Source organism: Balearica regulorum, chromosome 22, assembly GCF_011004875.1.
Source record: "Balearica regulorum gibbericeps isolate bBalReg1 chromosome 22, bBalReg1.pri, whole genome shotgun sequence".
In the NCBI taxonomy this organism is placed as follows: domain Eukaryota; kingdom Metazoa; phylum Chordata; class Aves; order Gruiformes; family Gruidae; genus Balearica; species Balearica regulorum.
In genome coordinates, this window is record NC_046205.1 from 4,617,607 (window position 1) to 4,645,102 (window position 27,496).

A 27,496-nucleotide genomic window follows, 5' to 3' on the forward strand; every position below is an offset into this window, starting at 1 on the left:
CAGTGCCAGGATTTGGGGGGCTGAACCCCCCCAGGTGCGCAGAGCTGAGCTAGGGGAGAGGAGATTGGGGTGGGGAGATATCCCCCCCCTCCCGTCAGACCTCTGCTGCTGCGGGGCTAGGGGTGTCTGGGGGGGCACAGTGGGGTACCCCACTTTCCTCCCCCCCCAGCCAAAGCACTTCTCAGGTTCAAAGCTGGGTGTGAAGGCAACGAGAGAGGGGCCGGGGGGTGAAAGGGGGCTGGGGTGGGGGGCACAGCTTTGCCCCCTCTCTGAGTCCAAAATCCTTGTGCAAAACCCCCTGTCCTCCCCGGGGCATCCTGAGCACCCCTCAACAGGCGTTTTTCGGGGGGGGGGGGGGTGGCACAGGCAAAGGGAGCAACAACCGCCCTGCAGAAAGGAGGAGATTTGCCCAAAAGCCACCCCAGAGCCTGGCTGGGGGGTGCCAGCGCTGGGTTTACTGGTTGTCCCCCGGCTGGTACTGGGGCTCGGTGGCGGTGAAGTAGTCCTCGAGGAAGGACTGGAGGTACTCAAAGGTGGGGCGCTCCTCGGGCTCCCGCTTCCAGCACTGCACCATCACATCGTGCAGGGAGGGGGGGCAGTTGCCCGGGCACTGCATGCGGTAGCCCCGCTCCACCTGCTCCAGCACCTCCCGGTTGTTCATCCCTGCGTGACAAAGACACACACACACACACACCCCCCTTCGGTAACCAGCACCCCCATAGGACAAGCCAACAGGGAAACCGAGGCACGCCGAGGGATGCGGCGGCATTGTCCCGTGGTTTGGATAGGGAGCCCAGCTTAGTGCTGGTCTCTCTGATGGGGAAACTGAGGCACGGGACAAGCCTTGCTGGTGGCATCTGGGGAGGGTCAGCCCCTACCCTGCCTACACCCCGCTACCCAGCCCACCCCAAGGGTGCCCGCTGCCCCAGCGGGGCCGTACCTGGGTAGGGCACCCGGCCTTTGGTCACCAGCTCAGTCAGGAGGATGCCGAAGGACCAGACGTCCGACTTGATGGTGAACCTCCCAAACAGCGCGGCCTCCGGGGCCGTCCACTTGATGGGGAACTTGGCACCTGCAAGGGGAGGCAGGTGAGGCATGGCCAGGGCACCCTGCTGCACCTGCACCCGAGGTACCCCACACTCGGGGCACCCAGCACCGGGGGCACCCAGCACTGGGGGTACCCTGCGCCTGGGGCACCTTGCACTAGAGGCACCCGGCACCTGGAGCACCCTGTACTGAGGGCGTTCGGCACCCAGGGTATCCTGCACTGGGAGGATCCAGCACCCAAGGCACCCTGCACCTGAGGTACCCATCATCCGGGGTATCCACCACCCAGGATACCCATCACCTGGGGCACCCATTGCCCGGGACACCCAGCACTGGGGGTGACCAGCTCCAGGCCCAGGGTGGGACGTAGCACGGAGGGGACAGGGCAGCGGTCCCCACAGCAGCGGGACACCAAGCAGACTCACCCTGGCGTGCCGTGTACTCGTTGTCCTCGATGAGGCGAGCGAGGCCGAAGTCAGCGATCTTGCACACCAGGTTGTCTCCCACCAGGATGTTGGCAGCGCGGAGGTCCCGGTGGATGTAGTTCATCCGCTCGATGTAGGCCATTCCCGCTGCGATCTGGGCGGGGGGAAGCAGTGAGGACCCCCCAGATGTGCTCCCTGGGGGGCATCCCCGCCCCGTGCCAGCCTCCCCGGTACCTGGGCAGCCATGTCCACCAGCTGGGGCAGCTTCAGGTAGCGACCGTCCCCGTCCTTGAGGAAATCCAGCAAGCTGCCTGCGGGCAGAGGGTGCCAGTCAAAGCACCTGAGAGCCAGCCGTGCCCACCCAAAGGTGCCCTCCCCTGCAAGCCCCCAGCCCTGGGACCAGCTCCCTGCCTGCCCCGGCTGTGCCCAGGCAGGGTTAGGCTTGCAGAAGAGCTGGGGGGTCCCCCAGGCAGCGCCCCCCGCTCACCCTGGCTCATGAACTCAGTGACGATGTAGATGGGCTCCTCCGACACCACGGCGTAGAGCTGCACCAGCTTGTCGTGCCGCAGCCGCTTCATGATCTGAGCCTCCTCCAGGAAGGCTTCGGGTGACATGGTGCCCGGCTTCAGCGTCTTCACCGCCACCTTCGTGGTGCCGTTCCACGTGCCTGGGCCGGGGACACGGGGTCACCGCGAGCCCAGGGGACGTCTGGCCCTGGCAGGGCTGCGATGGAGGGGTGCATGGATGGAGGGGTGCATGGATGGAGGGGTGCATGGATGGATGGATGGATGGATGCATGGAGGCATGCATGGAGGAGCAAGGTCATCAGGGCAGGGCAAGGAAGGGGCACGGTACCACCACACCCCACCCAGGACAAGGAGTGCCCCTCACGCCATGGTGTGGGGACAAGGCACCCGTGAGGTCACCTCCTAATGCCAGCCTTACCCCATTCCCCATCCCTCCACGAGGGAGCCCGTGCCAAGCTGCCGTCTCCCCCACAGCAGTGGGTACCACCCCGCGATGCTGCCTGCCAGGGCAGGACCGGACTGCTCCTGTCCCCCCGCAAGCCCCCCACCCCGGCCGGCTGGGCCAGCCTTACCCATCCACACGTCTCCGAAACATCCCATGCCGAGTTTCTTGTCGAGGCTGATGGATTCCCGCACTATCTCCCAGGCGTCCTTAGCTAATCCCAGGGTCTGGGGCTTCATAGTGGGGCACGCGCGGGTTAGCAGATGGCACAACCCGTCGTTACGCTCTGTGGGGGGGGCAGGGAGGGGAGGAGGGAGGGAGGGGGTGCGATGGGATGAATGCAGCATGCACGCCGAGCGGAGGGAGCACGGGGCGCTGGAGGAAGAGGATGACGAGGAGGGGACCCCCCCGGCCTGGTTTTGTCTCCTGTTTGTGGTCCCATCTGAAATGGGGGGGCTGCTTGCCCACGCAAGGACCTCACGGGGCATCCTGGGGTACCCGGTGTGACCCCAGAGTGGGACACGGCATATTTCCCCACACCAGCAAACTGGTGTAGCTCAGCCTGTCCCGGCAGGCAGAAACCCTTCCCCGGGGGGTGCCAGGCCTGGGGGTGCCCCCACCGTCCCCCCCAACCCCAACTCGCCCCGGCTTGCCCGCCAGGCCCTACCCATCCACACTTCCCCGAACTGCCCGTTGCCCAGCTTCTTGAGGAGCTGGAGGGACTCGCGGGGGATCTCCCACACGTCTTTGGTTTTGACCGAGAGGTCGGCCAGCTTGGGCGTTCCCTTGTGGCACGGCACGGCCAGACGGCAGCACAGCCCGGCCGCCCGCTCTGCCGCGCCAGGCGGTGGGGACAGGCGTCAGCCCCGGGCGTGGACCCCCCCCCCACCGGCACTTTGCCCCTACCCGCAACCCTGGACATCGCCCAGGCTCCTGCACGGTCTGGTCACCCCCCAACATGCACGCACATAAATGGGGTGCGCCCCTCTCCGCCTCCCCCAGGGATGGCCCCGCGCCCCCTCGGGCTGGACCGGACCCCCAACCCCCCCGGCTGTGCCTGGGGAGGGGCTGGTGCCCACCCAGACTCAGGGGCTATTTACCTTCTCTGGAGAGGTCGGGTGCTCCCTGCACCCCTGGGGGTGCCCCCAAAAGCCACCACCAGAACAGCCCCCTCCTCCTCCAGTTAAACCCAGTTAGCCCAGCCAGCTGTCTCTCGCCAAACGGGTCTCCTGGGCTTTCCCTACCCCCCCCCATCACCCCACCCTCTGCCCCCCAGCCCACCCTACCTATATAGTTCTGGACCAGCTGCTGGATGGTGTCGAACTGGGCGCGGGTGGTGATGTAGTAGCCCCCGTTGTCCAGTTTCCGAATTTTATAGTGCTTCACGTGGTCTCCCTTGGCCTCGTCCCAGTCCCGGATGGAGAGGGAGTAGGCACCTACATGGGGGCACGGGTCAGGGTGGGTCAGGGAGGGACACGGGACGCAGCCCCCGGTGTCCCCATCCCTGTCCCCGTACCTTTCGTCGTCTCGCTCTCCCGGATGAGGAAGGTGCCCCTGCAGTTGCCGTGGCACAGGAGCTGCCGCTCCGCGTCCTTGCGCCCGATCTTCCCGAAGTACCACCTGCCGCGGGGCCGGGCTCAGCACCGGGAGGGCACCGCCGAGGGGCACCCACAGGGACCCCCGCGCCACGGCCCCCCGCCAGCACCGCAGCACTGCCAGAGCTTGCCATGGGTGCCGAGACACCTGGGCTCGAGGCAGACGGAGTCGGGGACCCCCTCCATCCCTGTCCCCCCACCCCGTACTCACTCTTCTGCCTGGATAGAGTCCACGGGGGCCACGTAGTTGCTGGGGATGTAGCCCGTGGAGCCCGAGCTCAGCGACCTGGCCTCCCACCAGTCACCCTCCCTGGGGAAAGAGGAACCGAGAGTGAGGAGGAGGGACAGATGGACGGACCTGGCCACCCTGCACCTTCCCTCCCCGCACGCAGCACCCCCAGACCCTGCTCTTCCCCACCACAGGGGGCACCCATGCCGGCGTCACTGCTGAGAACGCCCAACTCATGACACACGTGGCTCTGGTTGTGGCCCTGGTTCTCTTGGTATCTGGCAATGGAGCCGAGGCAGAGCCTGGGTCCTGCGGGGGGTACCCACGGTGTGGAGGCACCTCCCCAGGGTGGCATGGGGCGCCTGGGGGTGGCAGGGGGTCCGGGGTGGGGGGCTCACGTGTTGTTGATGATGTGGAATTTCTCCCCTTTCTGGAAGGTCAGGTCATCCTCCGTCCTGGCCTCATAGTCATACAGGGCGATGAAGAGCGTCACGCCCCCGCCTGCGGCACACGGAGGGGACCGTGATGAGCCCCTGGGTCCCCCCCGGTGCTGCAGGGGTGCAGCCGGACACCCCCCTCCCCCAGCTCCCAGCCCCCCCGCTGACCTGTGATGCCCCCGCTCCGCATTTGCAGCGTGTTGGAGGTGAAGCCCCCCGGCCCCGTGAAGGAGGGAGCCGATGGCACCGCTGCGCCGTGGAAGTTGTTGAAGTCGGGGATGCGGGTGAAGACGGAGCCCGGCTGCGTGGGGTCGGGGTCGTACTGGGAGGCGGGGGGTGGGGAGGCACCCACCTCGCCCCCCACCTGCCCTTTGCCGGACCCCTTCTCTTTGCAGTGCACACAGCCCATCCTGGGCACAGCCTGTGGGACAAGAGGGACCGTGACCCCCGTGCCGCCCCGGCAGGGCACACGCATGGGCACATGCCTGTGCACACACGGTCCCCATTAGAGACACTGGGGTGCACGCGTGAGCCCCTGCCCGCCCCACCCCAGCCCCAGCAGGAGTGGGGTCCTGCCACCCCCTGGCTGGGGGTCTGTGCTGTGACACGGGGACACCGGGGTCCCCACGGGCACCGCCACTGGCAGGGACCAGCCCGTGAGGAGGGCTGTGCCGCCCGGGGCACCCCGCGCCCCCCTGGCCCCCGTGAGTGCTCCCGTTCACGGCGACCCCACTCACTGCGACAGCTCCTTGGGTCACTTCAGCTGCTCCATGTCACCTCGGGGAGGAGAAGAGGCACCTGTGGACACCAGGGAGGGCATCAGGCAGCGGGCAAGAGCCCCACACGGGCTGTAACATGCCTACATGGGCTGCAACACCCCTGCACGGGCTGCAACACCCCTACGTGGGCTGCAACACTCCTACGTGGGCTGCAACACTCCTACGTGGGCTGCAACATGCCTACATGGGCTGCAACACCCCTACGCGGGCTGCAACACTCCTGCACGGGCTGCAACACCCCTGCATGGGCTGCAACACTCCTACGTGGGCTGAAACCACATCCTTGAGTGGGTTTTTTTTCCTCAACAAACCCATCACCTCCCTCCAAGAGGGAGGTGTCTTCCGGCTGCCCCAAGGCTGGAGGGAGCCAGGCTGGGTGGAAAGGTAACCTCAAAGTGTCCTCGTCCCCGTCCCCATTCTCGTCCCCTCCGTGCTGCAGGGGAACTGGTTTCTCGGGGCAGGAAGGGCCCTGCTCGCCTGGCTGCGGTCGGAGCCACGCTCTTCCGGCCGGGGCTGCGCTCGGCTGCAAAGGTGTTACAGAGGAGGAGGAGGAAATCGGACCTCTCCCGCAGTGGCTGCGAGGAGACATTTCTGTCCCCAGCCCTGACATCTCCCCTGGGTGCTGGCCACCCACCTGCACCAGTCTGCCCAGTTTGGACTGGGCAGAGCTTTCCGGTCAAGGGCTCTGCAGCGATGTGGCAGAGCTCACCCCGTCTCCAGCCCAGGAACGGAGGGAAGGTGCCGTGAAGCCGGGCTTCGCCTGGCAGCCGTGTCCTGTCCCCTGAGCTCCGGAGAGCAGGAGGAGACGGAGGTTTTGGGGCAGAGGAGACGTTTTGGGAGGGTTTCCCCCGTCACGGTCTTTGATTCACTTTCCTCTCTCTCGGCAGGGGGTGGGCAGAGCCCAGCTCTCCCCCCTCCACCTTTGCTTTCGACATCGGCAGTGTGGCAAGGCCGCGGCCGTTGCAGACCGGGCAGTGTTGCCAAATCCGAGAGGGTTTGCCTGGTTGGGGCTTTTATTTTTGCTGACAATAAGTGGCTATTTTAGCTGACGAATATTCCTGGCTCTCATAAACCCTGTCCCCTCTTGGTGGGAATCACCCGCCTCCTCGCCGGCATCGCGCTCAGAAACTTCCCATTTTGCTAAATTTCTGTGCTGAGCACGGTGGCAGCGCTTCCACGGCTGCCGGCAGAGACCGGGCAGGCGAGCAGCATCCTCTAGGCAAGCACAAACCCAAAATATTGCAGCACCACGGGGTTTAGCCGCTGCCCACGCCGTGTCCAGCCGCCGCACAGCAGCGTTGCACCCATGCTTCCCCTTCTCTGGGCACCCACAAAACTCCCGAGCTGGTCCCTGCCACTTCCCAACCGGGCAGGGTGACACAGAAAACATCCCCTTGCATTGTCCTCGGGGAGGGGATGCAGCCAGCCCCGTGTCCGATGGCTGCGCGCTGGTGTCTGGCCCCGGCTCTCCCGAAAAGGACCCGCTTGGAGCCTGGGAGCAGATGGCAACCGAGCCCTTCCCGCACTGGCTCCACCGGCACCGGCCCCGGCCGAGCTGCCAGCTCCCGCCCCGCGCTGAGACCCAGCCAACTCGTCACCCCCGCCGCTGCCCCCGCCCCACCGGGCATGATGCAGCCGCGTCCTTGGCCACGCGTCCATCTGCTCCCCGGCCCCCCCTCCGGGACATGGGGCAGTTCAGCCCCATCCCCAGCTCTGAGCCGGAGGGCGATGTCCTGGTGCACACCGGCGTCACCCTGCGTGTCACCCCCGGTGCCAAGACACCCCATGGGGATCATCCCCGTCCCCTGCCCCCATTGCCCTCTGGGGAATAACGGCGACGGAGGGGTCAGGCTCCTGGCGGGGGGGGGGGTTGGGAATGCAGCCGCACGGAGAGATATGGGGGGTGCCGGAAATGTCACGCACCCAGCGCCATGGGGATGAGCCAGGGTGGCATTTGCCAGGCTGAGAGCGGGTCCCTGGCACCCAGGTGTGCCACGGCTCCCCGGGGAGAGTGCGGGCGGCAGAGGGGCAGCTGCTGGACGAACTCGGCCAGCACCTATGCAGCGGGAGGAGGAAGCAGTAGGAGCACGGCGTGGGGAAGGAAGAGGACGGTTCTCCATCAGCCAAGGAGAACCAAGGGGCTGGTGGGATCTGAGGCCTTGGGCAGCCGGGGGGGGGGCCGGGCAGGGACGACAGCGGGGCCGAGCAGTGGCTGCAGTCCCTTGGGCACCCCGTGCCCTCCCCGTGCTGTGTCCCACCGCCCTCGCCCTGCAGCCCCCTGTCCTTTGCTTGTGGCCCTGCACCCCAGTGGCTCCTGCCGCCCTGCCGCAGCCTCCCCGGGGGAAGAGGAACCGAGACTGCTGCACAGTTCAGCGCCGAGCCTGCCTGGCTCCTCCATTACCCCGCAGCTCCGGAGCTCCCTGATCCCAGGCGGGAAACTGAGGCACAAAGCAGCTGCGGCGTGGGAGGAGAAGGTGCCTCATTTAGGTGGCTCGTTAAGACACATGATCCCAGGGCATGTCCCCATCCCATGCCCAGGACCCCCACAGACCTGGGGAGGGGACAACAGGACACGTCCTGCCCCTCCACCACCCGCTCCTCGGCCCAACACGGTGGCAGACGGTGTCCCTGCTCCCTTCCCGCCGCACCCAGCCCCAAGCCCAGCCCGGAGACATGGAGCTGGGCTGTGGGGTAGAGCCCTGTCCCTGCTCCAGTCTTCCCAGTTCACCCAGTGCCTGGCAAGTGCCCCACAGCTCCCAGCAGAGCACAGCATCCCCTGGCCCAGCTCGGCCCCAGGGACCAGGTTCCCCGACAGAAACAGGGGGTGCGAGGAGGGACGGGAGGGTCCTGCTGCGGCCGGAGGAGACCCACGCCACGAGCAAACCGCTCCGGACCACTGCAAGACATGAGGACAGCGGCGGCGGGATGGCATGCAACGATCCACCGGGAACACGCAGATGGGTGACAGCCACAAGAGGATCCCCTGAACGTGGGTTTCCCGGTGGGGTGTCCCACATTGTTGGGGCACGCAGGGGGCTGGAAGCACCGTCGGCAACACGGCGCTGGCACGGTGCTATTCCCGGGCACTCGCCAGCGGTGATGCCTGCAGGGACACCCCTTCCCCTGCCTGCCCGCGAGCAGGACAGGGCTCAAAGGGGGCTGCTGGCCCCCCAAAACCAGCCATGCTCTGGCTGGGCATGGCCAGCGCTCGGCCAGCATCGTCCCTGCGCCAGCCCCAGGAGGTGGCAGGGCGCTGCCCCCCAACAATACCCCGGGGGGCAGAAGATTAAGGACTTGCACCCCCCCTCAAAAGCAATCTGTCCCCACAAGCCCACCCGCCAGCGGCCAAGCCCACGGCAGGGGGTGTCCCCTCGCCCCCCACCCTGGGAGGAGATGCCCATGGCGGAGGGAGCTCCCCACCCCCCTACCCCACCCCCCCGGCCTCCCAGCCCCATCGCTGGCTGGGAAAGCAGGATTTCCGCTGGAAGAAGAGCAATTCCCGGATCCGAGGGGCTGCAGGGGCGGAGGGAGGGAGCCGGCCAGGGCTCCAAATACAATGTCCCGGGAGGAGCGGGGCGGGGAGGGAATTGTGCAGGGCAGGAAGCCGCCAGTTCCTGTCCCTCCTTGGGACACACCAAGGACCGCGGCCGAGGCAGAGCTGCAGGGAGCGGGGGGAGCACCCGCTCCGGCCAGGGCCTGAGCCCCCCACAGCTGCCCCCCGGCCCCCTGCCCCGGCTGGGGAGAGCTCAGTCCCCAGCATCGTCGTGTGAGCGCCGGCCGCGCTGGCACACCATGGGCACCTGCGGGGCCGGGGGGAGCAGGTGTGTGTGTCCCCCATCCCGCTGTCCCCCAGGGTGCCCTGACCTGCCCCCTCCCCAGCGCTCAGGTCCGGCGCGGGCAAAGGCACCATTTGTCTCCGCAGCCCCCCTGCCACGGCGTCACCGCCGATTAGTGCCGGGAGGGCGAGCTGGGGCTGGTGGCTGCCCCCAGCCCTCCCCGCACCATGGCCCCAGGCGTGCTGCCCCCCCCGCTGACCTGCTGCCCCCCAGCATGGGGAGGATGGGGGGCTCCCGCCTTCCCCCCCCCCCCCCAGGCTCATTGCAGAGGCTGGTGTTGCCCGGGGGGGAGCGGTGAGGGCAGGGCCCAGGGCAGCCCCCTGGCAGCCCCCACCAGGGGCACGGGGCCCTCTGTCCCCACGGCTCAGTGCCCCGTCCCACCCCAGACCCAGAGCCACCCCACACACGGGGGGAGGGGGGGGCAGCACTCAGCACCCCCCAGCACACAGCAAGGGGATTGAGACACACCCCCCCCCCCATTGTAGGGGGCAGAGCCCCCCCCACCCCCACCCCCTGCCCCCCGCAGCCCCGTGCATCCCTCCTACCGTCAGCCCTCCTGCTCCGGTTCGCATGGACCCTCGCTCGCACGCTGCCCCCCCCCCAGCTCCCGGCGGGACCGCAGGCCGGGGTGCCACCGCAGCACCCCAAACCGCCCGGCGCTGGGGGCCGGGGTGTCGAGGCGGGTGGCAGGGCAGGGCAGGGTGAGGCGGGTGCCGCGGGGGAGAGCGGGAATGCCTGTGCGTGTGTTTCCCCTGTCTCTTCGGCAGCTCTCGCAGCTGAGCAAGAGCTTCCCCTCCCCTCGCCCCCCCTTCCTCCCCGCGCTCCCAGCAATGGTTCATTGTACCAGCCAGCCCAGCCGGGGCGGCCGCAGGCTCACCCTCCGGCACCGCTCGCCAGGGCCCACCGCCTGCCCGTGGAGGTGACATGCGGGGGGACAGGATGGCATCGGGGGGGCCCCAGTCCCCAGCAGCATGGGGGGACGCCGTTGCGGCTCCCTGGGTTCTGCCTGCCGGGATTTACAGGGGGTGCGTGGGGATACACGGCTCTGCGGGATCCAGCTCCGCTCCCGGAGGCAGCCCGTGCCAGGCTGGGGTGCTGCCTGCACCCATCCCAAGATGGAGCCTGGCAGCACCCCATCACCCCCCAAGTGCATCGCTGACCCCCCCGAGCCAGCATCCCCGGGCAGGGGACGGCAGAGGGACAGCGTATTGCAAACGGGGGGCTGCGACCCTGCGAGGGGCAGGAATAAGGCGACCCTGGCACGGCGTGTCTCGTGGTGGTTCTGCTGGAACGGGGTGAACTTGGGGCAGGCAGAGCTGTGGTGGGACAGCGAGCAGGTCACCTCGCCCAGCGGACAGCAAGCAGCTCGGGACCGTGTTCGGGGGGGGGGGGCGGCTCCTGCATGGCCCCCCAGATGGGGTGCAGCTCCCGGCCAGCTCAAGCAGTTGCTGCGGCCGTCGATAACCCACCAGATACCGGACCCCTTATTTACTCTTTGTCCAGATAAAGTTGCTGGTGGGATGACCCCCAAGATTTGGCATTAATCGCACCAACCCACAAACCTCATCAGGCTCTGGGAGAGAGGATGAACCCCCCCAGCACCCTGCCTGAGCCCCCCAGCACCCTGCCTGCTGGGGCACCCACCCTGCAGAGAGCACCTCAAGATTTTGGCACCCTGACCACTGAATCAAGGGGGTCTCGGTGCCGATCTGGGTTGTGGGGGGCAGCCGCCCCTCCAAGGCAAAACCTCCCCTGCTGGAAATACCTTCCACAGCTCCATCCGGGCCTGATCCTGCACAGCCCCCCGGCCACCCTCCCGCCGCAGGGGACGGCGACAGCGAGGGGCTGGTGATATTTTTATGCGTGTGTGTGTGTCCCCCCGCAGTTTCCGGCGTAGGGCCATGCTCCCAAGGAGGGGTGAGGGTGCGTGGGGAGGGCAGGCGGCTGCGGTCATGCTCCAGCCCGGAGCCGGCTGCATCCCGGCTCGGCCACCCCATCTTCCCATGCAGCCGGGCTGGACTGCATGCTGGTGGATGGGGGTACTTCCCCATTTCTCCGGAGCCTTCCTCCTCCTCCTCCTCCTCTCCCTGCGGTTAGCCCTCGCAGGCTGACCTCTTTCCTGTGTGAGAGTGAGTCTGGCCCTGGCGTTTCCTGTTCTCATGGGGGGGGGGCCAGGGCTGGTGGAGGTCCTGGGTCCCCACCAGGATGGGGACATGTCCCCTGGGCTGATGCCACGCTCACCTTGTCACCCCCCGACTCCTTCTGGGGATGGTGCGGATCACAGCTCCACTTCAGTCCCAGCTTTGGGGGCTTTTGGGGCTCTCTGGTTCTTGCTGGGGGCGGGGGGAGGATTCAGACCCTGCTGGGGATGGAGCCAGCCCTGCCAGTGTCCCGGGGGGGGGGAACAGGGCACAGCAGGGGCAGGGGCTGCTCCTCAGCGGTCACCTGCAGAGCGATGAGCCCCTCTGGGCTCCCAGGACCCTTCCCAAATCGCAGCCCCAGGTGTTTCTGGTCGGCTGCAGCCCCAGGGAGGGCACTCACCCCCTGCCTTGAAAAGAGCTGCCTGAGCCCTGCCTGCCCCCCCCAGCTGCCTGCACGCTGGCAGGGCAGGTGCTGCCACCATGGAGGGGACAGGGCAGGCCCTGGGGTGTCAGAGATGCTGAGTACCTGTCCCCCAGGAGCAGGCAGAATGTGCGGGGGGGGGGGGGTCTGGCAAACCATGGGGAGAGGAGCTGCCAGGGGCTCCCCTGTCCCTGGGGGTCACAGCCAGGCGTGGGACATCCCCATGGTGAGGAGGCAGCCGTGCCAGGAGGGGCCCCAGCCTGCTCCCTGTGTGCAGGGCGGAAACGGGGGTGGTGGCATATAAACCCCCCCAGGAGAGTCCCCATCTCTGCCCCCGCTGCTTGGGGAGGTTGGAGCCCTGGCAGGGGAGTCCCCAAAGCCCCTGGAGGCAGGTAAGGGTGTGGGGGAAGGTGTGTGGTTTCCCTGTGTTGCTGCAGGAAATGCTCCCTTGCCTCGCTAGATGAGGCTCTCCCTTTCAGCCCGGCTGCTGCCTGTGCCTCAGTTTCCCTTCTTGCTGTCAGAGAGGCTGAGCAGCGAGCAAGGGGTGACACGCACCATTTCCAGCCCTCTGCCCAAACTCTGGGGGCTGGGGTGCCTACACTTCCCTGTGCCCCACGGCAGGCTCAGCCTTCCTTCCCTTTAAGCCTCCCAGCAAAGGGCTCCCAGTGCTCCCAGTCTCAGGGCCTGGCTCCTTAATGTGCAGCTGCTCACAGCTCTGACCCTCTGCTATGGGCACCGCTTCCTGCCCATCACCCCGGTGTCAGGGCTGCCTGGTGAAGAGCTCCCTGGCCCCAGGGACTGTCTCCCCTTGCACCCTGCACAAGCAGAGGACGTGCAGCCTCAAGCGCCCCGTTGCCCTGCCAGGCTGGGTGGGGACCCCCACGGATCTGGCCGCTCTGCACCCCCCTGCAGCGGGGCTCACCCTGCACCTCCCATTCCCCTGCAGCACCCAGCGTTGCTCCATCTCCCTCCGCGGGAACCCTGCCGAGACACGTTCTCCCCGCCGAGCACCCCAGGGTGCCCGGCCCCCCGCACCCCGCCGGGCACCACATGATGCCGGTTCCTTCCCTCCTCGGGGAGGGCCCCGGCTTCTGCATTGGCTCCGCCGGTTTTCACCGCCGCCGGTTTCTGCTTAAAGGTGAGAGCTGGTGCCGGGCGAGCCGGGGCGGTGAGGATGGGTGTTCTCTGCTGGCTTGTGGCTTCTGCGCTCTGCATCACCGTCTGGGGTGAGTCTGTCCCCCCCTGCGTGGCATTGTCCCTGCTGGGGACACCCTGGGGACACCCAGGCGGGTCTCGCTTTCCCCCCACCGCATTGCTGGGAACGCAGGGCAGGCAGGCTGGGTGAGCGCTTTCTTGCTTGTTGGGACCCCAAATTTGCGGTTTCCCCAAGAGAGAGGGGGGGGGGGGGGGGGCGGGGAGATGTGCCTCAAGGGCTTGGCAGGGCTGGGGGGTGAAAAGGGGCTAGCTTGAGCCTAAAGTGGGCTTTAACAGGCGCACAAGCCTAAGCCGTTCCCTGGCTTTGCTGCCTGCAAAGAGCAGGCAGGGCAGCTGGGCAGGCCATCACGGGAGGCAGCGGGAGGGGACAAGGGTGGCCCCGCAGGACCCCCTTCCCGGGTGGGCGTGAAGCCGAGCAGGGTTGTGGGGTTGCTGGATCCATTCCTGCTCCTCCCGTCTGTGGGTGCCCAGATCCAGGGCGTGACGGGCACCCATGGGACGGCCTGGGGTGCAGGCAGCGGGTGCTGCCGGTCCCTGCCCGCTCCAGGTTTTGGGTGCAGAAGTAGAGCCGGGTCCGGTGCCGGCTGCCCCGGGGCTGGGCATGGGGCAGGCACTGCCCGATCGCTCCCGGTGAGGAGGAAGATGCTGACGGAGGGAAAGGCCCGTTCCCAGCAGCGGGTGTGTTGGCGTGGGGTTGCACAAGCTGGGAGCCCCGAGGGAGGTTGGGGAGGTCACCGGGAGATGCCAGGCAGGACCAGCCAGCAACCTGGCACCCCTCATCCATGCCCTGCTTGTCGGGGGACAGCTTGGCTGCATCCCCCCTTGGAAACGTCATCCAAAGCCATGGCCACCAGTGCTGGGGTGGCACTGCCTCCCACGGGGACATCACCCAACGGCCACCCCGGCAGCTGGGGTTCCCCGGGGACGGAACATCGCAGGGGTCCCTCCAGCGCAGCGGCAGGTCGCAGCACCGTGCCGACCCTGGATCTGGCCCTGGGGGGGGTGTCGGTGCGTTGGCGTCCTTTGCGCGTGCTGCCGGTCGGCTTGTGGAGCTGCTTTCGGGCAAGCAGGAGGGGCTGCAGGGAAGGGGAGCACTGGCTCGGGCAGAGTCCTGCCCCGACCGTGCCCCCCCCGGCCCCACCGTGGGAGGGGGACACCCCCCACTCACCCCCACCCCTCTCTGCCTTCCAGGACAGGACCATGGGCTCTCCCGCCCACCCCCTCAGTTCGGCTCCATCTACCACGTCCGAGGTAACGGGACCCCGCAGTGCCCTTTGCCAGGGGGTGGGCAGAGGATGCTCAGCACCGGGCAGGACCAGGACGTCCCAGTGCCAAACTGGGGCAGTTTCCTGCAGCCGGGTGCTTCTCCTTGCCTCAGCACCGGTGGGGACAGTAGTTTGGCCGCGGGTCCGCATCCTCTGCGCGTGCTGGGGGGATCAGGGAGGGATGTTGGGGTGCTGAAGCCTCGGGGCTGACCCGTGTCCCACGCTGGGGACCCCACAGGTGTCATTAACCTGCCCTACGCTGAGATCGAGGAGCCCTTCGAAGCCTGGTACAACCTGACGGGAAACAAGAGCCGGATCCAGTACTACGGGGGTAAGCAGGCGGGCATCCACCTGCTCCGGGCTGTGCCCACCCTGCACTGGCCCCGTCCTTGTGCAAAGGTGGGATATGGGCAGGACCACTGTGCCTCAGTTTCCCCTTCCTGCTGGTGCAGGGCAGGTGATAACCTACCAGCTGGCGGCGGTGAAGCCTTACGGGATGAGGTACAAGATCACTCCGGAGACCACCGAGAAGGAGGTGAACACCAGGAAATGCTTCCAGCTGCCCGGCTCCAAGGAGGACGTGGTCAAGGCTCAGAGCGTCTTCCCCAGCATCGATGGCTTCAAGGTGAGGGAACTGGAGTCTGGATCCGACCCGGTGCTCTGAGCATCTTCAGGCTCTGGGTGGGGGTGCTGGGCAGCTGGAGATGCTCCTCTCCATCCCAGGGGGTGCAGGGTGCTGGGACAGGCCAGGACATGCCCCTGCACCCTAGGGTACAGGGAGGGCCACTTCCCCACCCGGATCGGGGCCGGACTCCCGGCTCCTTTCCCAACCCCAGCAGCCGTGTTGGGACGTGTCACAGCCCACACGAACGCCGGAGTTTCGGGACGGCTTGGGCATGTTGCTGCACGGCGGCTCAGCTCCTGCCAGCCTCAGCCTTCAGCAGGGCAGTGCAGCACGTGAGCCATGGGGACAGCAAGCCGTCACCAAGCCGGACACCAAGCCAAGCTTGTGCCTACAGGGCAAGAGCTTGGAAACACACGGAAAAAACCCGGAGCCTTTTGGAGGGGTGGGTGCAGCCAGGTCCCCCCACTGTGGGTGCACATACAGCACCGTGCATGGTGGGGTGTCCCCCAGGCACCGCTGAGCTGGACATGGGGTCTGTCCTGGGTTGCACCCTCCATCCGTGCGCCGGGAGTGACGGGCCCCTGCAAAGGCACCGGGTGGGATGGGATGGAGCGAGCGCAGGGGGTGATGTGGGGTCCTCACCCTGAGCACCGCCGTCCCCCCCAGTTCCTGCGGGAGGAGTACTACCGGGGCCGGTACTGCGCCGTCTGGCAGAACGTCACCCGTTGGGCGCAGAAGAAGAACGTCTACACACTGTGGGTGACCAACTCCAGCTGCGGGGTGGCCCCTGTCCACTACGAGATGCGGGGCTACAACAGCCTCCTGGGCTCCCACTACGACAAGTACGAGATCGCCTACACGGACTTCGACAACAGCTTCCCCCCGTCCATCTTCGACCTCCCTGTCAACGGTGAGCTGGGCTGGGCCCCCCCATCCTGCCCGTGGGGTTTGGGCTGATGGCATCTCCTCCTCGCTCCCCAGAGACAAAGAAGTGCGGGGTCCTGCCGGGAAGCGCAGCGGAGCATCGGGTGCTGGTGAACCCCATGGAGGACCTGGTGGGACGGCACCAGCCCTGGGCCCATGAGGTCTTCCACCACTACCGCAGGCGGATGGGGCGGCGGTACGGCTCCGCGCGGGAGCTGGAGCACAGGCAGAGCGTCTTCGTGCACAACATGAGGTACAGGCAGACGGGGGGGGGGGGATGCTGACCTGCTCAGGGGTGCTCCCAATCCCTGGGGAGGTTGCACTGCTGCCGCGGTGGGAGGTGGCGGTGCCAGCTGATGCCATCCTTGCCGCGATGGCAGGTTCGTGCACTCGAGGAACCGCGCCGCGCTCTCCTACACGCTGGCGCTGAACCACCTGGCCGACCGCACGCCCCAGGAGCTGGCCGCCCTGCGGGGCCGTCGCCACAGCGGGGTTCCCAACAACGGGCAGCCCTTCCCCACCGAGCTCTACGCCGGCCTCATCCTGCCCGAGAGCCTCGACTGGCGCATGTACGGTAGGTGCGGGGTCGGGGGAACGGGGTGTCGATGGCGGGGTGCTGCGGGGTGGTGTGAGGCTGCGATGCGGAGGGTGTGAGCGCTCCTCATCTGCGCCAGCGCAAAGTCCAACCGAGGCGCCCTGCTCTCCGTCACCACGCTGCACCCATGGGGCTGCGCTGTCCCTCGGGTCCCACATCTCCCTGTGGTCCCCACGCTGCTCACCAGCTGGAAGATGGAGGAAGGGCTCCTCCAGCAAGAGGCAGCTCGGCTGGCACTTGGCCCTCGTTTAGTCCAGTGCCCCAGAGACAGATGCGACATCTGAAGCCACATCTGGCTTCCCCCATGACCCCATCAGCTGGGAGTGACACCCCCAGAGCTTGCCCCAACCCAAGGGCGGGGGTCCCGCAGGTTTGCTGGTGCATTCGCTCCCACCCTGATTACCTGCCTCCGGGAGCACAGCGAGTCCTCGACTCCTGCCTCAGTTTCCCTTGCGCCTGCCCTCATCCCCCAGGGCCACCCCAGCCTCTCACCCCCCATCCCGCCGTCCCCAGGTGCCGTGACCCCCGTGAAGGACCAGGCTGTCTGCGGGTCCTGCTGGAGCTTTGCTACGACGGGCGCGATGGAGGGTGCCCTCTTCCTCAAGGTGAGAGCGGGGCCGTGCCCCGTAGGGATGGCTGGGGCGCCTGGAGGGTGCCTGTCCCCATCCCTGCAGCGTGTCCCCCCCACAGACCGGCGTGCTGACCCCCCTGTCCCAACAAGTCCTCATCGACTGCTCCTGGGGCTTCGGGAACTACGCCTGCGACGGGGGCGAGGAGTGGCGAGCCTACGAGTGGATCAAGAAACACGGCGGCATCGCCAGCACCGAGTCCTACGGCACCTACAAGGGGCAGGTGAGGGGGGCCCTGTGTCTCGGGGGGTCTCGGGATGTGTCCCCCAGGCACATCACAGCCACGGAGGGGTGATCAGGATGGATCAGAGGTGCTAAGGGGCTCTGGAGATGGGGATGTCCCCTCGTTCCCAAGGCACCAGGCTCCCTGTGCTTCAAAGCGCAGTCCAAAGCCAAGCCCCAGGGCTCAGCTGGGCAGTTTCATCACCGCCTGCTTCGTTTCTCTTCTTGCAAAACGAGGACAAGGCTCCTCCACCCATGGGTGGTACCATGGGTCCCTCTGTACCCTGAGGTGCAGGGATGGACAAGGGCTGCCCCGGGGACAGGGACGTGGCTGCAAGCCCCCCCCAGGGCTTCGGGTGCAGACCCAGCTCCCCACGCTGCATCTGGACACCGCTGTGTCCCTGCAGCAACTGGGAATATGTCCCCACCACAGTGGGCAAGGGAGGACGGAGGGACCAGAGCTGGGAGGCTGTCACAGCCCGAGTCCCCGATCACTCCCTGCATCGGAGCAGAGCTGCACAGGGGCAGCCACGGTGGGCAGGGTCCCAGTGAGGGGACCTGGGGGCTCCAGATGACATTGCGTGTGTGTCCCTGGGTGCCGCAGAATGGCTTGTGCCACTACAACCAGTCTGAGATGCTGGCAAAGATCACGGGCTATGTCAACGTCACCTCGGGCAACATCACGGCGGTGAAAGCTGCCATCTACAAGCACGGCCCTGTGGCCGTCAGCATCGATGCCTCGCACAAGACCTTCTCCTTCTACTCCAACGGCATCTACTATGAGCCCAAATGTGGTGAGTTGGGTGGCACACGGGGCACAGGAGGACCTGGGTGCCTGGGGAGATGCCAGGACATCTGGGATCCCCTCCTCGTTGCTGAGCATCTTGGGCAGGGGTGGAAGAGGGAACGGGTCCTGCAGCCCCCCCCAGTACTGCCGGCAGCCCGGGGAGCAGGGATGCTCTCTGGATAGGGATGCTCTCCGGACAAAAACCATCTCCCGTGTTGTTCCCTGCAGCAAACGAGTTGGGAACGCTGGACCACGCGGTGCTGGCCGTGGGCTACGGGGTCCTGCAGGGAGAGACCTACTGGCTCATCAAGAACTCCTGGTCCACGTACTGGGGCAACGATGGCTACATCCTCATGGCCATGAAGGACAACAACTGCGGCGTGGCCACCGAAGCCACCTACCCCATCCTGGCCTGAGCCACCTCTCGGCTCTGCGGGGAGAGCCCTTGGTGACGCTCTCGGCACCCATCCCTGGATCAGCCCCTTTGGTGTGACCCATCACGCAGGAGGAAGCTGGGGACACGGTGGGACAGGGCCATGCGGTGCTGGACGAGGGGCAGGATGGGGCCCCAGCTGTGAGCTTGCCAATAAAAGACCCTGGAAAAATACTGGTGTGCTCCTACAGCGGGGATTCAATTGCTGCCCACCCCGCTCTGCCCCCTTTGCAGCCCCCGGTGCCTGCAGCGTGTGACACATTGTGCCCTGCGCAGGTCCCCGTCCCCAGGCTTGTTTTCTGTCTGGTGGGACAGCAGGGACCTCCCCGGGAGGGGACAGTGCCTGCCTGGCAGAGCCAGCTGCGCTTGCAGACAGTCCCAGACAGCCAGGGCGAGGGGAGCGGCTTCTCCAGCCCTATCTCTGGAGATGGAGCACAAACAACCCCAGGGATTTCTGCTGAGATGAGGAATTCCTGGCGTGGGGTGTTGGGAGGGGGGAAGGCATCCACCTTCTGCCCCACTGCCCGGGTCCCTGTTGTGGCTACGGGTAGGGATGTAATCAGCGGTGTTTGCCGATGCCATGAGCCAGGCTCCCCCTTCACCCCACGGGGCTGCTCCCCCCCAGGGAGAGGCACTTTGCCCCATGGCCGTGGCTCACCTGGGTGCTCCTAATTCGGATTTGAGCTCTCTGGGGAGAGGGGGGGTCGGTGCACGAGGATCCTCTGAACAGCGTGGGGAGTTCTCTCGACCCTGGTGGTCTTCCCATCTTTGCTGGCACACCAGTGTGCTACGCTGGCAGCGGTGCTGGTCCCTGGGGAGGTGCTGCAGCATGGGGTGCACCAGCCTGGCCCTGCACCCAGGGGTGCAGCCGAATCCGGCCCGACTCGTCCCTGGTGGCTCGTGCAGCCGACCCACGCCGAGCCCTTTATCGGCTTTGTTTTGGGCTCGGGCGGCCCTGCGGGCGCTTGCTGTCACCTTGGGCTGGGGGCCAGCTGGATGCACAGCGAGCAGGAGAGGTGAAGGCCACTCTGCCTGCGGTGACAGTGCTGCTCTCCTCTCCGGGTCTGTTTTTCCATGTAGCTCTTGACATTGCATCTGCACCTTTCCCCTCTTTCCAATTGAACCCCCCTAATTGCAGTCCTGGGCTTGCCCTGATGGTGTATCCAGGAGGACGTGGGGATGCAAACAGCCCCCATCTCCCCAGCACTGCCTTTGGTGGGGACACCTTGGCTCCTGTCCCAGGAGGGCAGGGAGCACCCAAAGGTGCTCTGGGGTGCCTGGCAGGGTCTCACTGTACCTCCTTGCCCCAGTGCTTTGGAGATGCTCCCCCTGCTCACAGCACGCTGCATGCAGCAAAGCCTGGCTGCAAATTGCTGTGGAGGGACACCCCCAGCACCCACCACCAGCCCCCCCCAATCCATGGAGCACCCACCTTCTCTCCGGGGTATGGCCCTGCTATGGGGTACCACTACCCACAGGTGTCTGGGTCCCACCCTGCTCCCCCTGCCCCGAGCCCTGCAAGTACACAACATTGGCACCCACCCTTCTGGGGGTGAGAAAGGCACCCATGGGTGCCCATGGTGGGGCAGGGGGGGGCAACATAAAGCCACGCCTCTCCATTGGTATAGCCCAGCCCAGGGAAGGATGGGGCTTTGCCTGTTGGTTGCCTGCAGCTCCCTGCCTGCCCACCAGCAGTATTTAAGCCACCCTGGTGCAGGACAGCAGTGTGGGCTGGGGTGTGCAGGATGGAGGGGCTGTGGTGGCTGCTGGGGGCTGCTGTGCTGCTGGGTGAGCTGAGCACGGGTGGGGAAGGGGGGGGATGGATGGATGCCGAGCCCCCATCACGGGGTGATGCCATTGTGCCCCTTAGCCTGGGCACTGTGGGGGTCCTGGGCTGCTGTGGGGGTTGTTGCCCTGGGTGGGGACTGCTCTGTCCCCGTCCCCATGCCTGGAGTGGTGCTGGGGCAGTGGGCACGCTCTGCATGTGGCATACCAGGGTTCATATGGTTGCCCCTCACACCCTGGGCTGTGCATGGAGCCTTTGGGGGGTCCCTGAGCTGGCTGCACGGGGGGGGAGAGCGGGGATGCACGCAGGGGCCCTGGGTCAGCCAGAGGGCTGGTGGAGGAGTGGGGACTGTCTGCTTGGGGACCCCCGATCTCTGCCCCAGCCCTGCCACCAGCATGGGCTCCCCCGGGTCTGTCCCCCTCTCCCACGGGACAGCGAGCCGGGGACCAGCGTCACTGCCAGCCCCTGTGGTGGAGAGGTGGGTAATCAGCAGTGTAAAGGGCTTTGGGCTTCGATTTTGTTTCTCTTCCAGGAGCAGAGTGCAAAGCTCCTCTGGAGACACCCACATTTGGGGATGTCTATCATGTCACAGGTACTGCTCGGGGATGGGGCACCCCTCTGCCATGGGTCCTGCACCTCCAGCCACTGGCTCCCACCCGACGTGCCTGAGCCGAGGAGGCTCCAGTTCCCCCGTGAAACCCAGGGGCTGGGGGGCATCGCTCCTGTGGGGTGCTGCCGGTGGTGGCCGTGGGTGGGAGCAGGGGGTGACGCTACGTTGCCCCGGGGTGCTCCATGCCTTCCCCGTGCTCCCCTCCAGGGCTTGGGCAGGGAGATGGGGGACGTCCCTGGGGCTCGGCCCCCCCGCAGCCCCCCCGAGCCCGGCCGCGCTGTGCCCACAGGAGTCATCAGCCTGCCCTACGCGGAGATCAGGGAGCCCTTCGAAGCCTGGTACAACCTCACCGGGGGGAAGAGCCGCATCGAGTACTATGGCGGTGGGTGCAGGAAGGGGTCCATCCCCCTGACCCCTCAGCATCCCCCTCCTTCTGCCCCAGGACCTGCGGGTGCCCCAGCAAAGCCCTGGGAGCCACCACCACACCAGGACGCGAGGGCTTGGCTTGACCTTAGTGCTGTCCCCATCCCCAGGCCAAGTGATCACCTACCAGTTCGGCTCCATCGAGCCCTTCGGCGCCAGCTTCAAGGTGACTCCTGAGACCACGGAGACGGAGGTCAACGTCCGTAAGTGCTTCCGCATCAACGGCACTGACGGGGACCTCATCACCCCACAAAGCGTCTTCCCCAGCCTGGAGAACTTCAAGGTGAGCCCCAGGCACGGTTGCCCAGGATGCAGGATGGGGCAGGGGAGGAGACAAGGGACCCCCCTGGGTGCCTGGTGGCTATCTCCTTGTGAGGGCAGAGCAGCCCTTCCTGGCTGGGAATGGTAAATAAAGGTTGGATGTGGCCACAGGTGATGGAGGTGGAGGGGTTGCATCCAGCTTGGCATGAGGCAGGATGGGTGCGTGGGTGGAGTGCCATCACTGCAGGGTGCCCCAGCTCAGCAGGGACATGGTGCCGGCGTGGCACCCCGGTCCCTGACACTCGTGCCGTGCCCAGCGGGTGCGGGAGGAACGCTTCCGTGGGCAGCACTGCGCCGTCTGGCAGAACGTCTCCTACTGGGGCCGCAAGAAGAATGTCTACGTGCTGCGGGTGGGCAGCTCTGCCCGCGGCCCCGTGCCCCTGCACTACGAGGTGCGGGGCTTCAACAGCCTCCTGGGCTCCCACTACGACAAGTACGAGATCGACTACTCCTCCTTCAGCCACCGCTTCCCTTCCAGCGTCTTCCGTCTCCCCGAGGGTGAGTGTCCCCGGTCCCCCCCACAGCCCAGCCTGTGGCCGGTGCTCCTACCGAAATGCAGCACCCCTTCCGCCTTTTTCATTTGGGTTTTGGTTTGTTTTGTGGGGTTTTTTTTTTTTTTTTCAGTAGCAGCCTGATAATTTGGGTGAATTGTTTTGGCTAGGAAAAAAGCAGGGGAGAAATGTAACTAATGTTGATAGCTGGGGCGGTGTGGGCGCTTTCCCGGTGCTGGCTCCTGGAGCTCAGGGTGCTGGGTGGGACAGTGGATGCTCAGGAGCCAGCTCTGGTGTGGGTGCCGATCCCCCCTGCATGCACGTGTCTATATGGGATGGACAACCCCAATGATTTTGGGGGTGACCATGCAGTGCATCCCAGCTGGGGGGCTGGGAGAGCCCGTCCCCACTCGGGAGGCATCAGCCGCCATCCGTGCCTCGTGGCAGGGGTACAGTGTGAGCAGTGGCCCGCAGCCGGCCCCGAGCACCGCATCGTGGCCAACCCCATGCAGGAGTTTGTGGGGAGGGCGCCGGAGATGGACCACGTCCACCACCGCCTCTTCCACCACTACAAGGAGCAGTTTGGGAAGAGCTATGACAGCGAGGAGGAGCACGAGCATCGCAAGCGCGCCTTCATCCATAACATGCGGTACGGGACGCCAGGGGGATGGGCTGGGGGCGGGGAGCTCGGGGATGGGGTGGCCAGCGCGGCCCCCCCCACTCCCCTCTCGCGGCATCTCTGCTCTGCCGCAGGTTCGTGCACTCGAGGAACCGCGCCGCGCTCTCCTACACGCTGGCGCTGAACCACCTGGCTGACCGCACGCCCCAGGAGCTGGCCGCCCTGCGGGGCCGTCGCCGCAGCGGGGTTCCCAACAACGGGCAGCCCTTCCCCACCGAGCTCTACGCCGGCCTCATCCTGCCCGAGAGCCTCGACTGGCGGCTGTATGGTGAGGAGGGAGCCAGTGCCACCGGTGTGCAAGCCCAGAGCGTGCATGAGGCTGGGGGTCGGCTGCACACGCTGGGGTTTGCATGGGGACAGCCAGCGTCCTCCACTGCCCTGTTAACGTGTCCCCATCCCGCCGTCCCCAGGTGCCGTGACCCCCGTGAAGGACCAGGCTGTCTGCGGGTCCTGCTGGAGCTTTGCTACGACGGGCGCGATGGAGGGTGCCCTCTTCCTCAAGGTGAGAGCGGGGCCGTGCCCCGTAGGGATGGCTGGGGCGCCTGGAGGGTGCCTGTCCCCATCCCTGCAGCGTGTCCCCCCCACAGACCGGCGTGCTGACCCCCCTGTCCCAACAAGTCCTCATCGACTGCTCCTGGGGCTTCGGGAACCAGGCCTGCGACGGGGGCGAGGAGTGGCGAGCCTACGAGTGGATCATGAAGCACGGCGGCATCGCCAGCACCGAGTCCTACGGGCCCTACCTGGGGCAGGTGAGGGGGGCAGCGCCGCTCGGGGGGGGGGTGTGTGTGTGTGCAGTGCCACCCCGTCCCCAATCCTTCCCCCCAGGCTCTCCCAAATCAGCCACCAGCCCTTTGGCAGCAGATGGAGGCTCAACTTTGGTTTTCGGATGTTCTATCCGAGCTGCCCCCCTCCCTCCTTCTCCCTCACCGGGGTGGGCTGGACCCACCCAGCTGCCCCAGGACCCCGGTGCCAACTCAGCCTCCTGCCCCACAGAATGGCTACTGCCACTGCAACCAGTCGGAGCTGGTGGCCCAACTCGCCGGCTACGCCAGCGTGGAGCCGGGCAGTGCCACGGCACTGAAGGCTGCGCTGGTCAAGCACGGCCCCGTGGCCGTCAACATCGACGCCTCGCACAAGTCCTTCGCCTTCTACGCCAACGGTGTCTACGAGGAGCCCCACTGCGGTGAGTCCGGGAGGCTCTGTGTCCCGCTTATTGGGGCTGGGATAGGCAAAAAAATATTCGCAGGGTGGGATTTACCTCCCCGCTAAGCTCCTGGCTGGGGGATACGGGGTCCCTCACTGCATCGGGAGTGACCTCCAGCTCCAAGGGATGGGGACCGAGATGTCTCCATTTTCTCCTCTCTTCCCACCCAGGAAATGAGACATCGGCGCTGGACCACGCGGTGCTGGCCGTGGGCTACGGCGTCCTGCATGGCAAGAGCTACTGGCTCATCAAGAACTCCTGGTCCACGTACTGGGGCAACGACGGCTACATCCTCATGGCCATGAAGGACAACAACTGCGGCGTGGCCACTGCCGCCTCCTTCCCCATCCTGGCCTGATGGGACATGGCCCCACACGTGCCCTGTCCCCTCCATGTCCCCCCGGGCAGCTCCAGATGGATGGGGGGGGGCGTCTGGCAGAGGGATGTGGGGCCCCGGGAAGTGGTTGTGGGGCAGAGGGGGCAGCTCAGCCTAGAGGTCAGGGAACGCTCCCAGCCCTCTGAAAGGTATTTTACCATTTTGGCAATAAAAGCCTGTAGAAGTTTATCCTGTCTATCATGGTGGGGTGTCTTCTGCCAGCCCCAGCTCATCCCCCACCAAACACAGCTCTTGCCGTGACTGTCTCCTACAGCCCTCTGTGTGATGAGTTTCACCCAATGCTCAGCCCATGCTCACCCCTCTTTGGGTTACGTGTGCCCTAACCCCAGAGTTTTGTGTGCCACCCCCCAGAAGTGCCAGAACCCCCTTCCCCAGCAGCGGGAGGGAGCCTGAATCCACTCTCAGAAACTGGGCTGTGCTCAGGGCCCTCCTGTTCCCAACTGGACTCTGCTCTGGCCTGGAGCTGGGAACAAGGGAACTGCCCCCCTCCAGAGAGGTCCCCAGCATCTGATGACTCTTGGGACACCTGAGTCCCCCACTCAGCCTCTCTCCAGGCTCCTCTGTGGGTCAGTGCTTGGTGACTCAGTGTCCCCACCTCTCTGGGGGAAAAGCGGAGCTTCTCGGGGTCTCCATGCTGCTGCCAGCAGCCCTCAGGATGGAGGGAGCCCAAATGGACCCAAAGGAGACCCAGCTCATTTCATCACGACACTTCAGAGGGGGTTTGTCCAACCTCCTGGGGAGCAGCTGGGCGCAGAGTTGCTGCCCCAGAGCTGGCATGCTCCTATCACCTCCCCCTTGCTCCAGTGCTTCACCCCAAAACTGCACAGCCGCCGGGCAGCCTGACCGAGAGCCGAGGGGTTGGCGAGGCTGGTGCTGCTCTGAGGGCATCCAGGCTGGGTATCAGCACGGTGGGAAGGTTTGTTCTTGGGGCTCTGCTCACGTCCTGGCGATGGAGCCGGACCGGCAGCACCAGCGGGCAGCCCAGAGCTCCCTGGTGAGAGCTGTCGGCACTGCCAGGCTCTGCCTTCCCGATCCGAGTCCAATTACCAGCTACAAAAGGGGAAAAGCCAGCACTGGCTTGTATCAGCGTGCGCACGGGCTGCATCTTCCCCCAAAATGAGTTTTTTAGTTGAGAAGCGATGTTCCCCACGGCTACACCTTTATTTTGTATAACAAACGGACAGGGTCGGCCACCCCGCTTCTTCGCTGCAAGTGCCGGCCAGCAGCACCCAGGGAGCAGCACTTCCTTCCGGGCGACGTGATTGCTCCCAATTGAGGGTGGCAGGTCATAATATTTTCTTGTTTTCTTTCACTTGTTCACCTGCTTATTTTACAATTTGCTGCACTGATTTCTGAAGTGGTCTTTAATCATTCTCAGCAGGGGTGCTGACTCGAATTCACGTCTGGGAGAGAAATGATCACTGCACAGGAATAATGTGGTTTATTCTGTGGGAGTCCAGGTCTCCAGATCTTTGATTCTCTTGACTGCAGTCAATAAAACATGCTTTGACTTTCAGGGAACCGTGACTTTCAGGCTCCCTTTGGCTAGGTGATGTTCTGAATTTGCTGCTGAACACGCAGGTGGCTTTGAGAGCTGGAGGTTTTGCACCCCCAGGAAGCATTTAGCAGAAGCCTGAAATTTTGCATTTGTGGCATTAGGGACAGCAGTTCTGAGCGTGGGTAGTTAAGGATGGCTGGGAACCTAAAAAAAAAATTAAAATAATCCATTTATTATATTTGAAAAAGGAAAAAATAAGAAAGGACATACCTGAAGAGAGGTTTGCTGCTTCCAGAGCCAGCCTCAGGTTCCGGCTCCCAGCCCGAGTGAGCTGCGACCTCCAGACTTCCCTTGACACCCCAACCTGAGTCACTCCAGGTTTTGCTGAGCACAGCAAAGAACGACCCTGAACCTCATTTTTTTATTGAAAGCAAAGCTGGCCTAAAGGTATGCATTTAAGGTTTCCTTTGGAAGAGGGACATTGCTGGAAATGCAGGGTATGTGGGCAGCTCCCCAAATTTGATACCTGGATGGTGAAATATCAGCTGAGACTGGTGCTTTACAGGGAGCGAGCACTGCCTGGAGAGTGAAAGCTGAGAGGATGTGGCACCTACCTCCCATATGCCCCCTTGAGAATCTCATCTTCCTCTTGGTCTGCAGGGTGAAGTAGTTCAAGATGTCTCCAGAGGTCAGCTTCACGCTGAAAGTGCAGGACTGGAAGTCATCCTTGGTGGCCAGCTCCCAATCCTGCGCCCTGTCCTCTGCTTGGTATTTCTCGTGGTCCTCTGCCACCTTCAGGGTCTTTTCCATGCTAAGGCACCCCCTTCTTGGCATCTGCCAACCAAGAGGCTGGTGCTCAAACCAGGCAAATCGATCCCTTTAGAGGCATCCAAGCTGCCAGTGGCTTTCATGTTGGAGGTGGGAGCCTGTTTGGCCACCTTGCAGGCTTTCCTGAGCTTCCAACCAGCTCATCCATCCTGCCTGATGCTCTCTTGATGCTCCTTTAAGAATTCCTCCAAGAAGATGTTCACCACATGGTTGTCAAAGTCATCACCTCCTCGCAGCCTGTATTAAAGATGAGGACACCGCGCTCTTCATCAGGGTGATGAAGGCTGTAAGCCTGATTTTGTCTCACTGAACCCCTCAGCGCAGTGATGTCAGCAATTACCCAACATCTTTGGTGGCTTGGCTCTGGGAGTTGCTGAGATAAGCTGGCCCAGTGATGATCACTCCTCCTGCCTGCCCCAGAGCAACTCACCCCCTGGGACGGGGATGGGAAACCTTGGGGCAATCCTGGCTCTGCGCTGGGCTCCGACCCACCCGCTCGCAGAACCCAGTGCCAGCTGGGACACGGGGAACGAGCCGAGACAGAGCACACCGCCGCAAACAGCTCCCGAGAGGTGTTTTGTTTCCAGTGAAAAAGCCTTTCTGTGGGTGAGAGCATCCAGATCTGCGGGATCAATCTGTCCACACATCCAGAAATTCAGGGTGGGCTGAGTTTGCCAAGCTAAAT

The 27,496-nt window shown here is 65.3% G+C and overlaps 3 protein-coding genes across 5 annotated transcripts; 2 read left to right on the plus strand and 1 right to left on the minus strand.

Moving 5' to 3' along the window:
* Positions 1-346: 346 nt before the first annotated feature.
* On the minus strand, positions 347-10,104 carry FGR (FGR proto-oncogene, Src family tyrosine kinase). Of its 3 annotated transcripts, none has more exons than XM_075774057.1 (13): positions 9,863-10,104; positions 5,440-5,500; positions 4,871-5,123; positions 4,664-4,766; positions 4,248-4,346; positions 3,958-4,061; positions 3,728-3,877; positions 2,572-2,727; positions 1,960-2,139; positions 1,707-1,783; positions 1,473-1,626; positions 941-1,072; positions 347-663 (listed from the first exon to the last, which is right to left on the minus strand). In XM_075774057.1, exons 3-13 carry the CDS (start codon positions 5,109-5,111, stop codon positions 455-457), a joined length of 1,605 nt encoding a protein of 534 aa, XP_075630172.1. In that variant the 5' UTR covers positions 5,112-5,123; positions 5,440-5,500; positions 9,863-10,104; the 3' UTR covers positions 347-454. The 3 variants fall into 3 exon arrangements, with proteins under 3 accessions (XP_075630172.1, XP_075630170.1, XP_075630173.1); XM_075774055.1 differs by lacking the exon at positions 2,572-2,727 and adding an exon at positions 3,109-3,273; XM_075774058.1 differs by lacking the exon at positions 2,572-2,727.
* Positions 10,105-12,860: 2,756 nt separating this feature from the next.
* Positions 12,861-18,748, plus strand: LOC104631009 (digestive cysteine proteinase 1). The gene is made up of 11 exons (XM_075774054.1): positions 12,861-13,105; positions 14,286-14,345; positions 14,598-14,690; positions 14,812-14,984; positions 15,651-15,894; positions 15,966-16,161; positions 16,289-16,482; positions 17,017-17,108; positions 17,194-17,355; positions 17,959-18,148; positions 18,370-18,748. Exons 1-11 carry the CDS (start codon positions 13,054-13,056, stop codon positions 18,555-18,557), a joined length of 1,644 nt encoding a protein of 547 aa, XP_075630169.1. The 5' UTR covers positions 12,861-13,053; the 3' UTR covers positions 18,558-18,748.
* Positions 18,749-20,319: 1,571 nt separating this feature from the next.
* On the plus strand, positions 20,320-24,603 carry LOC142604804 (digestive cysteine proteinase 1-like). The gene is made up of 11 exons (XM_075773876.1): positions 20,320-20,362; positions 20,893-20,952; positions 21,260-21,352; positions 21,504-21,676; positions 21,972-22,212; positions 22,653-22,854; positions 22,959-23,152; positions 23,295-23,386; positions 23,472-23,633; positions 23,878-24,067; positions 24,259-24,603. The coding sequence occupies exons 1-11, from the start codon at positions 20,320-20,322 to the stop codon at positions 24,444-24,446; spliced, it is 1,638 nt and encodes a 545-aa protein (XP_075629991.1). The 3' UTR covers positions 24,447-24,603.
* The last annotated feature ends 2,893 nt before the right edge of the window (positions 24,604-27,496 follow it).

What these genes read in the sequence shown, in the direction of transcription:
- FGR (XM_075774055.1), bottom strand. Translation starts at nt 5,111, where the DNA reads ATGGGCTGTGTGCACTGCAAAGAGAAGGGGTCCGGCAAAGGGCAGGTG. An exon ending in TTCCACATCATCAACAACAC is followed by an intron (nt 4,347 to 4,663) that starts GTGAGCCCCCCA and finishes CTCTTTCCCCAG; the next exon opens with GGAGGGTGACTGGTGGGAGG. An exon ending in CACTGAGTTCATGAGCCAGG is followed by an intron (nt 1,784 to 1,959) that starts GTGAGCGGGGGG and finishes CTCTGCCCGCAG; the next exon opens with GCAGCTTGCTGGATTTCCTC.
- LOC104631009 (XM_075774054.1), top strand. Translation starts at nt 13,054, where the DNA reads ATGGGTGTTCTCTGCTGGCTTGTGGCTTCTGCGCTCTGCATCACCGTC. An exon ending in CCAGCATCGATGGCTTCAAG is followed by an intron (nt 14,985 to 15,650) that starts GTGAGGGAACTG and finishes CGTCCCCCCCAG; the next exon opens with TTCCTGCGGGAGGAGTACTA. An exon ending in CCTCGACTGGCGCATGTACG is followed by an intron (nt 16,483 to 17,016) that starts GTAGGTGCGGGG and finishes CGCCGTCCCCAG; the next exon opens with GTGCCGTGACCCCCGTGAAG.
- LOC142604804 (XM_075773876.1), top strand. Translation starts at nt 20,320, where the DNA reads ATGGAGGGGCTGTGGTGGCTGCTGGGGGCTGCTGTGCTGCTGG. An exon ending in GGATGTCTATCATGTCACAG is followed by an intron (nt 20,953 to 21,259) that starts GTACTGCTCGGG and finishes CTGTGCCCACAG; the next exon opens with GAGTCATCAGCCTGCCCTAC. An exon ending in GCCTTCATCCATAACATGCG is followed by an intron (nt 22,855 to 22,958) that starts GTACGGGACGCC and finishes GCTCTGCCGCAG; the next exon opens with GTTCGTGCACTCGAGGAACC.